The following is an 11,161-nucleotide window of genomic DNA, read 5'->3' as shown; positions in this document are numbered from 1 at the left end:
CAAACTCGTGAGTTACAAATAGAAGGGCTTTTAGGATGTTGCTTTCAGGTTTACTGGGGGGAAGGGTGGCAGAACATGGCCTAGGTAACATTCTCTGGATACCCTAGGCATTCCATTTCTTTTTTTTTTCTTCTCCTTCCCCACCCAGGGGTCAGATGGCACAATCTGGGGACTGAGGAGCTCACCCTGAGGGCCGCGACAGCTCGCCCCGAGCCGGGGGCTGAGGGCGGGCAGAGGGCCGTGACGACTCGCCCTGGACAGAGGGCCACGACGGCTTGCCCCAAGCCAGGGGCCGAGAGCAGCCCGCATCTGGGCAGAGGGCCAAGGGTAGCGAGCCCCTGGGTAGAGGGCCACGATGGCTCGCCCCGAGCCCAGGGCCGAGGGCAGCCCACCCCGGTCAGTTTTCAAGAGGAGAGGAGTCTGAGGCTTCACTTTCTAAATGGAACTTGTAATGGTGGCTGTTGTTATGTACAGATTCTCCCGCAAGTTTTCAGAGGTTATAAACCACATGGGAGGAGATTTTAAATATTTCTCCCATTAAATAGATGGTAGATTCAAACCATGTGCCTTTCTTTGGGTTGGCAATGCAACACTTTTCTAGTAGGTCACTCAACAGACTCCTCTCTTAAAGGGAAGAGTAAGTAAAAAAAAAATTGTGGACATATTTTAAAATTACTTTAGTATCACTTTAAAATCAAATGTTCTAGGAAGTCTCCTATCATTGTTTTTAATCCCATTCATTGACTTGCAAGCTCAAGCTAGCTTAATGACTCTGTGCTCCAACAGCAACCTATTGCTACACTTTCAGAGTTATTGTTGTTTTGTACTGTTGAGTTGGACTGCTAGCTGACCCTTAAGTGGGTATTAAGTAAATTGCATGGGAAGAGATTGTCAGTCTTTTTCCTGTAAACATCAGGTTGGAAGTGCAGTCCCTTACCATTAGGCCACCAGAATTGTTGTTGTTGTTATTGTTAAGTGCCATCAAGTTGAGAACAATTAATAGTTATCCTATGAACAACAGATAACCCTGTCCTATCCTGCACCATCCTCATCTCTTGACAATTGTAAGCCCATCACTGCAGTCACTATGTCAATCCATCTTACTTGGGGTCTTCCTCTCTTTGACTGACCCTCCATCTTTCCAAATATGATGTTTCTTTCCAAGGAACGGCTTCTCCCAGCAACATATCCAAAGTATGAAAGATGAAACTCCACCTATTTTCCTCCAAGGAGCACTCTTGTGACACTTTTTCCAAGATGTATCTTTGTTCTTTTAGCAATCAGTGAGGGTATTCAGTACTCTTCGCTAACAACACAACTTAGAGGCTGATATTCTCTTCTGTCATCCTTAGTCATTGTCTAGCTCTCAAAAGTGTAACAAGTGATTTAAAGAAAATGACCTGAATCAGGTGCACCTTAGTCTTCAAACTCTAACATCATTACTCTTAAGTATTTTGGAGCGATCTCTAACAGTGTACATACACAATGAAATTAATCTCCTAATCTCCTGACTGCTAGTACCAAAGGTGTTGAGTTGATCCAAGCAAAATTAAATCATTGACAACTTAAATCTTTTCTCTGTAAAGATATTGCCAATTGGCCCAGTGGTGAGGACCTTTGTTTTCTTGATGTTGAATTGTAATTGATATTGAAGGCTGCAGTCCTTGATCTTCTGCAGCAAGTGTTTAAATTCCTCTTCCCTTTCAGCAAGTAAGATTGCATAACACATTGCTTATGAATCTTCCTCTGATCCTGATGGCACATTTCTCTTCATAGAGTACAGCTCCATGAATTATTTGCTTAGCAAACTGACTAAATAGGTATGGGAAAAGGATGCATCCCTGATTCACACCTTTTTTTATTTTAAACCATGCAGTGTTCTCATGCTCCATTTGGGCAACTGCTTCTTGATTCAGATCAGGTGTAGGTTTTGCATGAGCACAATTAAATGTTCTGGAATTCTCATTCTTTCCTTTTTAAATTGAGCTTTTATTTTAAGTTGATAAATAACTTGGATTTCCATTCATTCATTGTTGCACATGTTCCTCCCTACTCCCCTCCCCCAAGTTCACTTTTTTCTTTGGGAAAAAAGTTCTATCATTGTTATACAGTCTCATTCTTAATGTTATCTATAGCTTGTTATAATCCACATAGTCAAATGCCTTTGCATAGTTAATAAAGCACAAATAGACCTTCTAATAATATCCTCTGCTTTCAGCCTGGATCCATCTGACATCAGCGATGACATTCCTGGCGCCATGGCCTAATCTAAACCCAGCTTGAACTTCTGGAAGTTCCCTGTTAGAATCAACATACTCTTCTAGCATTTTTTGGATGATCTTTATCAATATTTTGTTTGGTTGTTGTTGTGTGCCATTCAGTCATCTGTAACTCATAGTGACCCTGTATATAATAGCTCTGAAGCCTTCCCTATCCTGAGCCAGTCTCACTGGCTTCAGCACACTTACCCTCTCCAAGACAGACTTATTTGTTCTCTTAGTAATACGTGGTGGTATGTTCAAGACTCTTCTCCAGCACCACAAATCAAAGGCACTAATTCTTTTTCTATCATTCTTTGTCATTGTCCAGCTCTCTAAAGCATAGCAAGTAACCACAAAGACCATGGCCTGGATAAGGTGTAGATTAGTCTCTAGACTGACATCAATGATCTTTAGCACTTTGGAGAGGTCTCTGACGATAGACTTCCCCAGTGCAATTCATTATTTGATTTTCTAACTGTTAGCGCCAAGAGTGTTGATTTTGGAGTCAAGCAAACAGAAATTGTTTACAACTTCAATCTCTTTTCCATCTATCATGATACTAGCAATTGGCCCAGTAGTGAGAATCTTTGTCTTCTTGATGTTGAGCTTCAATCCATATTGAAGACTACAGTCCTTGATCTTCCGCAGCAAGCGCTTCGAATCCTCCACAGTTTCAGCAAGCAAGGTTGTGTCATCTGCATAATGCAGGTTGTTAATGAGTCTTCCTCCAATCTTGATGTCACATTCCTCCTCATAAAGTCCAACTTCCCAAATGATCTGTTCTGCATACAAATTGAAAAGGTATGCATTCCTGACACACTTCTTTCCTATTTTGAACCAGGTAGTGTTTCCTTGCTCTGTTTTGAGGACTGCTTCCTAGTCCAAGTATAGGCTTCACATGAGCACAATCAGTGTTCCAGGATTCCCATATTTCACAAAGTTATCCAGCATTTGTTGTGATCTACAAGGTCAAATGCCTTTGCATTTGATAATTTCCCCATTATGTTCAATTCTCTATCTTGGGAACAGGAACAAATGTGGATCTTTTCCAGGAAGCTATCCTCCAAAGTTCCTGAAATAGACTAGTGAGCACACATACAAGGTTGTATCTGTTAGTTGAAACATGTCAATTGGTATCTCATAAATTCCTGGGGGTCTAATTTTTTGCCTAGCTTTTTATGCATATGAACTTCTTCTTTTATTACTATTGGCTCTGTTCATATGGTACTTCCTGAAATTTTTCAGTGTTGACTAATTCTTTTTGGTACAGTGACTCTGTATATTCATTTTTTGTTGTTGTTTGTTGTTGTTGTTGTGTTACTTCCTGGGTCATTCATGATTTTGCCCATATTATCTCTCAGTATTGCAACTCAAAGCATGGATTTGCTTTTCAGTTTTTCAGCTCAACAAATGCTCTTTATTTTCTGACTCTTAACTCCTTATATATTTTATTATTACATTTTTCTTATCTTCTCAAGAATGTAGAAACTATAGAACAATCTCACTGATTTCACATGCAAGCAAGATTCTACTGAAGATTATCCAAAAACGACTGGAACAGCACATCAGCAGAGAATTACCAGAAGTCCAGGCTGGGTTTAGAAGGGGTCGTGGTACTAGGGATATTGTAGCTGATGTTAGATGGATCTTAGCTGAAAGCAGGGAATACCAGAGGAATGTCTATCTGTGTTTCATTGATTATGCAAAGGCATTTGACTGTGTGGATCATAACAAACTGTGGCTGACTCTGAGAAGAATGGGAATCCCAGAACACTTGATCATGCTAATGTGAAACCTATACTTGGACCAGGAAGCAGTCATGAGAACAGAGCAAGGGAGCACTGCATGGTTCAAAATTGGGAAGGGCGTACGCCAGGGATGCATCCTATCTCCATACCTTTTCAACCTATATGCAGAACAGATTATCCGGGAGGCTGAGCTCTATGAGGAGAAATGTGGGGTCAAGATTGGTGGATGATTTATCAACAATCTGCGCTATGCAGATGACACAACCCTGCTTGCTGAAACTGAGGAGGACCTGAAGCACCTGCTGCAGAGTGTAAAGGACTGCAGCCTACAATATGGATTGAGGCTCAATGTCAAGAAGACAAAGATTCTCACCACTGAACCAATTGGCAGCATCAGGATGGATGGTTAAGAGATTGAGATTGTACACAGCTTTAGTTTGCTTGGTTCCATAGTCAACAGTCTTGGCACCAGTAGCCAGGAAATTCAAAGGCGCATTGCCATGGGAAAGTCTGCTGTTAGGGACCTCTCCAAAGTACTGAAGAGCAATGGTGTCTCTCTGGAGACTAAGGTGTGTTTGATACAGGCCATGGTCTTCGCAGTCACTTGTTATGCATCAGAGAGTTGGACAATGACTAGGGAGGAGAGAAGGAGAATTGATGCCTTTGAGTTGTGGTGCTGGAGAAGAGTATTGAGAATACCATTGACTGGGTTAAACCTGGTGGCTCCTTGGAGGCAAGGATTCTGAGGCTCCGTCTAACATACTTTGGACATGTTGTGAGGAGAGACCAGTCCTTGGAGAGGGACACCATGCTTGGGAGGGTGGAGGGACGGCGCAGGAGGAGAAGGCCCTTTATGAGGTGGATTGATTCAGTGACTGGGATAATTGGGATGGGAGTGTCGGAGACAGTGCGATTGGCACAGGACAGAGCGGAGTTTAGGGCTATTGTACATAGGGTCGCTATGATTCGCAAGCGACTCGATGGCATGTAACAACAACAACAATCTTCTCAAGAATATCTTTAAAATCTTCTGTTCACCTCTTTTACTTCATCATCTCTTTCTTTCCTTTTCCACCTCAACATTAGCACTAGTACAATTTTCATAGTCTTTCTGTACATCCATTTTATTTTTTCTTTCTCCTCTGTCTTCCTCTGTCTATGTGAGGACCTTTTGCTCTTTTCATGGTTGATGTCCTTGATGTCATTGCACAGTTTCTCTGGTCTTCAATCATTGGTGTTCAGTGCTTCAAACCACTTCTTGAAATATTTCTTAAGTTCAAGATGCCACCGTAGTATTTTCTTCTAAGGTGCGTCTGATACAGGCTAAGGTCTTTGCAATCACTTGTTATGCGTCAGAGTTGGACAGTGACTAAGGAGAATAGAAGGAGAATTGATGCCTTTGAGCTGTGGTGCTGGAGAAGTGTATTGAGTGTATCATGGACTGCTAAGAAAATGAACAGATTTGTTCTGGAGTGGGTGAAGGCAGGCTGCTCCTTGGAGTCAAGGATTTTGAGGCTTCAGCTGACATACTTTGGACATGTTGTAAGGAGAGACCAGTCCTTGGAGAGGGATATCATGCTTGGGAGCATGGAGGGACAGAGCAGGAGAGGAAGGCCCTTTATAGGGTGGATTGATTCAGTGACTGCGGTAATCAGGGTAGGTGTATCAGAGACAGTGTGATTGGCATAGGACAGAGTAGAGTTTAGGGCTGTTGTACATAGGGTTGCTATGAGTCACAAGTGACTCGACGGCACATAACAACAACAAAGGTACTTTCAAATCAGCTCAGACTCATAGCAACCCTATAGTCAAAAGAATGAAACCCTGCCTGATTCTGTACTATCCTCAAAATTTCTGCTATTTCAGAAAGCACTGTTAAAACACATACATTTCCATTCCTTTCTCTTCCACTAGTCAATTAATTCCATTGTGACAAAGACTGTTTCTTATTTCTTTTTATATCACATTACCTTTCCAAGTCCTGACACATGTTAACTCATCAAAAACTAAAGCAAAGAGGATGAGCAAAAGTAAAAGATAAGCTTATTTCAATAAAGAGCATTTCTATCACTATTGCTTTAATTTTTTACCTATATTATTTTCCTCTCGCCATAAAGTAAATCCTTAAAATATCTGGGATGTTTTATCAGTCCACAATTACATTGCCACTCAATTGCAGTATGAAGTCAAAATTTCTTGTCTCAGGATTCCTAACTCCTTCACTTCCACTGATTTGAATTAGTAAGCATTCAAATATTTGTTCAATAGTTGAGTTCCAAAAGAGTGGCATTTATTTATATGGGATGTATATATTTTATATCTATCATGCCTGTTCCCAAAATATGCTTCTTCAAACACTGTTGTTATTGTTGTTGTTAATGATGATGATGACTGCCTTTGAGTCAAACACGACTCAAAGCAACCCTATGAACAAAAGACCTGAAGCCCCTCTACAACTATCGACATTTATCCAAGTTCATAGAGTTTCCCAAGGTATGTTGTTTAGGAAGTGGATGCCACTCCTGCTTCCAAAACTTCAAACATTATTCTTACAAAATAAGATATCTACATAAGGTATGCTTAGTTTCTTTTTTACAGGGATCTATGCCACATTTCACTATTTCATAAACTACCAAGTTTTAACTCTACATAAAAATAAAGGAATATGTTGTTGTTGTTGTTGTTTAGTGCCATAGAGTTGAGAATGACCTATGAACCTATGAACAACATATTTGAGCCCTGTTTTATCCTGTGCCGTTCTCATAATCTTTAACACATTTGAGCCTATTGGTGCAGTCACTAAGTGGAGTTTATTATTGAAAATGACCTTCCTAGCCACTGAAATTGACTCTGCCATGTAGACGGGTGAAAATATGTGACTAGGGCATGTTAACCTATACACAAGTGAATGGGCCAACTCACCAATCTACGAGGGGATTGGCTAGTCTCACCTTTAAAATGAGTGATCTAGCAGTAGAAGATCTTTTCCACTAGCAAAGAAGAGGTAAAAGAATGTAGCATGTCCTCTGGGACCAGAAATTCTTGTTTCAGCTACACCTACAGCAACAGCAGCCATGGCTAAATGAATGGAGCCAAATAACATCAGATGGAACTACCTTAGGCCTGCTAATCCCCATAGACTGAACCATAGCCAAGCTAAGAGCCTTTACCCAAGTTTGTTGGACAATTTGTGGGTAGAAAAGAGAAGCCAATATTTGCAGTACTGAGAACTTTGGAACACTAGCCTAAAGCTGTAGGGCTCAAAGCTGAGATGCTTGCAAACACATTCCCTAAGCTATCCTGATGGAATGACTGTATTTGGTTACTAATCTGAATTTTACCCTTTTGAGTTCCCCAATATGATTCTGTATGGACCCAGTAAACAATTGGTGTTGAGATGAGTAGAAAGAGGTGCAGCGGCATGGGGGGTGAGCATGTCTTACCTCATGGGAATTGATTTTGTGTTACTGATCCTGTTGAAAGGGACGTTCCCCTTTGTGAAGTTGGTAAAGGTCAGATATGGCCTTTTTACACTTTTTTTACACTCTTTTTACACACTGTATCAATCCACCTTGTTGAGGGTCTTTTGTCTTTTTCACCAAAACCCTCTCTACCTTTCCAAGCATGATGTCTCTTTCCAAGGAATAGCCTTACCTAGGTACATGTCCAAAGTATGACAGTCTAAGTAAGCTTCATCATCTTTGCCTTCAAGGACCACTGTGGCTGCACTTTTCCTAAGACATATCTGTTTTAGTAGTTTGGAATATACTCAGTATTATTCTTCAGTACTCAAAGGCATCTGTTCTTCTTCTGCCATCCTTATTGATTTTCTAGCTCTTTTTGTATAGCAGGTGATTGAGAAGATAATGGCCTGATTCAGGTGTACCTTTGCCTTTAAACTGTTAGTATTGCTCTTAATATTTTAGAGAAGTCCCTGACAGGAGACTTGCCCCAATGTAAAGTCTTCTGATTTCCTTACTGCTGGTACCAAGGGTGTTGAATGTTAATCCAAGCAAAATGGAATAATTGACAGCTAATTGTTCATAATTGTTTTATTAATGTTGTGAATCTGAAGAGGAAGAAGAAAGTTAAGTACTTGGCTACAAGACCCAATTATTTACTCCTACCTAATAATTATTCTTGCAAGCCTACCTATGCTGTCACCTTGTTACCCCTGTTCTCTTTATTTTGAAGCAACAATAAAAGCAAACACTTGTTTACTTCTTTTTTTAAAAGAATTGTTTGTTTGTTTGTCTAATTGCCCCTCCTTCTCCAGTGGAGCATCTGGTGGATTTTAACTACATGTCTTCAAACCACATGCTTTCAGGATTACAGCTCAGCTTCTTGCCACTAGGCCACCAGAGCTCCCTCACTTGTTTACTTCTTTAGCACCAATATGCCAGGCTCCTTTCTGAATGGTAGAAGCTGGGTAACATTAAGACAATTGGTCCTTTGTCTGTGATAGAACTTGATAGTGGGATGTCCCAAACACTTGGTTATAAATATCTGGCTGCTGTAGAGTTGATCTAAAACAGTATATCTCCATGTGAATTCTACTAATATTGTATGGGTTTGTAATAGGTACTAACAAGATGAAGGGAAAAATTCCTATACCTGGTGTGGAAAGAATGGATTATAAAGGATAGTAGGTATGGTCAAGGTCAGTATGACTCATAGCAATCTTATGAACAACAAATCTGAACTGTGTCCTATTCTTATCATTTCTAACATACTTGAGTTCATTGCAGCAGTCACTGTGTAATTCCAGCTGGTAGAGGGCCTACTCTTTTGCTGACTCTCCACATTTCCAAGCATGATGTCCCTCTCGAAGCAAAAGCCTTGCCTCACAACGTGCCCAAAGTATGTGAGGCAAAGCTTTGTCATCTCTGCCTCCATAGAACACTCAGGTTGTACACAAGACTTTTTTGGAAAAGATTCAGATGGAAGAAGGTGGTGACTTGAACTACAATAGAAATGGAGACAGTAAATGTATCTTGGAGGTTGAAGCAGAAAGACTTGTTAATAAATTGGATGGAAAGGAGGCTGAAGATAATAGAAAAATCTGAGATTGTATGCTGAATATTTTTGATTGAAAAGTTGATTGATTCTGTAAATGATAGATGTAAAGGCAAGGCCTAGGGAGGTTCAAGAACTATGACTGGTAGAGGACCTAAGTTCTAGCTCAGTTAAAATTGAAGATGGTATTCCATGACCAGGTGGAGAAGATTATTCAAGTCTAGCTTACATAGAAAATGTGGAGAAAAGGAAGCATCACAATATAGTGCTCTCATGGGTTGTACGTTGGATATGTCATTTGAAAGCTTGTAATGATTCTATGTACTTAGGAGGACTCCTTAATACATTTTCTTCTCTATGTTGTTATTGGTAGAGTTCTGTTGTCACTGCTACTCTTAAATATGTCATTGCTGGTAAAAAATTGGCTTAAGGAAATAGCACCACCACCACTATCATCATGTGATAGATCAGGGAACTCTGGTGATCTAGTCTATAGGAAGTTACACTGGTAACCCAAAGGCTATGCCTCTTTGGAGATTCAAATTCATCCTGGGTAGAAAGATGGACAAACTCATCCACTGCGAGTACAGACTATTCTGAATCCTAATGGAGCTATGAGTCATGATCGTCAGCTATGACAGAAATGAGTTTGATCATCATGTCAAAATACTCAGCTGCTAACCAAAAAAAGTTATTTATTACTCCCTAGATGTGGCAGTCTAGTTCTGTTAGGACTCTATGGGGTCCCTATGAGTCATAACTGACTCAACAGCAAGGGATTTGGTTTGGTATCATTATGTCACTTGCCTTTTGTTGGCAAGGAAAGATCTCAAGAGAGCCTATTCTCCCTAAGGGAAATAACTCTATTAGAAAACTCTGGTATGCTAGGATTTGAATTGTTGTTATCATCATAGATTTTGAAAAGTAGAACAAATTAATACTGTTGACACTATGCCATGCTTCTCCAAAGCAAATAAACAAAAGCTTTTTAAACAAACTTTGTGTCTTGTAGGTGGCTGCTGGTTTGCAGAAAGAACTAAAAGTGGAGTTATTTGCCATGGCTATTGGGGATGGTGGGACCAAAGGCGTTTCACACATCTCCCATAATATTGAAATTATAACTGAGCATGAGATTCTGCTCTTACCTGTGGCAGCAAATATCCTTTTCAGTTCAATTTGAATAAACATATATAGGGCAAATTTCACATCTATGCCATAGGAATAATGGAATGTTAAAATGCTATTTTCTAATGTCCTTAATTGTAAGATCATAGAATTAGTGTCTTAAGAGAAAGACTTCATCTTTGCAAGCAGTTAGCAAAATGGCTGACACTCTGGGAATGCATAATATGACAAAAGGAGTAAAAGTCAACATCATTTGACTTATATGGCAGTAAGAATAAAAATTAGAAAGCAAGTCTCACCTAAATCTTATCATCTTATTGGAGTACAGTAGATCATTTCTTATCATAAAGGTTGAATATTCACTAAATTACATTTACATTCCTTAATTGAGTATGTCTAGCTATACAGTTACCATTCAGGTAGCATGCCAGTGGCATAGTATAGGCATTCAGGTGACACAGTTAATGTCATGCCAATTAAAAGTTTGCTCATCTCCATTGGTTCAAATGCACTAGCAGCTTTGAAAAAATACTGCCTTAGAAACTGAATGAAGGATCCCAATGAGCTGAAATAGACTCAGTGGCAGTGGGTTGTTATATATTGAAACTAACAAGGTTGCCAATTACGACTCGTTGAAACGAAAGCAACCCAGTTATGATTATAGCTTCTAACCAGGCACAGGAAAAAAATTACACTAGAAGGATAGATGCCAAAATAAATTCTGAAAGATAATATCTTTCCTCTCAGCCCTAAACCCAAGCCGGCAGAATTATTTACATTAGGGAAGAGCAAAGAAAATCATCTTCCAATCTGCTATATCTAAATTGAGAAGAAACAGTTGCAAACAGCCCCTATAGAATATATGAATTTAGGAAAATTAAACATTATAAAAATGAAACGGGATGAATAAAGATCAACATTTTTGGCATTAGCAAGTTGAGAGGCTGACACTGGACACTTTGAATCAGACAATGATATGATGTACTACGCTGGGAATGAAAAAGTGAGGAA

General features: G+C 39.8%; 1 protein-coding gene across 1 annotated transcript in view; it reads left to right on the top strand.

Annotated features, from left to right (window-relative positions):
• Nucleotides 1-11,161, top strand: part of SPAG17 (sperm associated antigen 17) — a 395,169-nt gene that overhangs the window by 381,255 nt on the left and 2,753 nt on the right. Inside the window, exon 46 of the mRNA XM_006902657.1 lies at nt 10,038-10,182. Coding sequence (XP_006902719.1) covers nt 10,038-10,182 — 145 coding nt within the window. The remainder of the gene's footprint in view (nt 1-10,037; nt 10,183-11,161) is intronic.

Source organism: Elephantulus edwardii, unplaced genomic scaffold (genome assembly GCF_000299155.1).
Source record: "Elephantulus edwardii isolate Elephantulus edwardi_28Jun2011 unplaced genomic scaffold, EleEdw1.0 scaffold00437, whole genome shotgun sequence".
Taxonomy (NCBI): domain Eukaryota; kingdom Metazoa; phylum Chordata; class Mammalia; order Macroscelidea; family Macroscelididae; genus Elephantulus; species Elephantulus edwardii.
The sequence above is the reverse complement of the archived record's forward strand: the minus strand, read 5'-3'. Positions and strand labels throughout refer to the sequence as shown.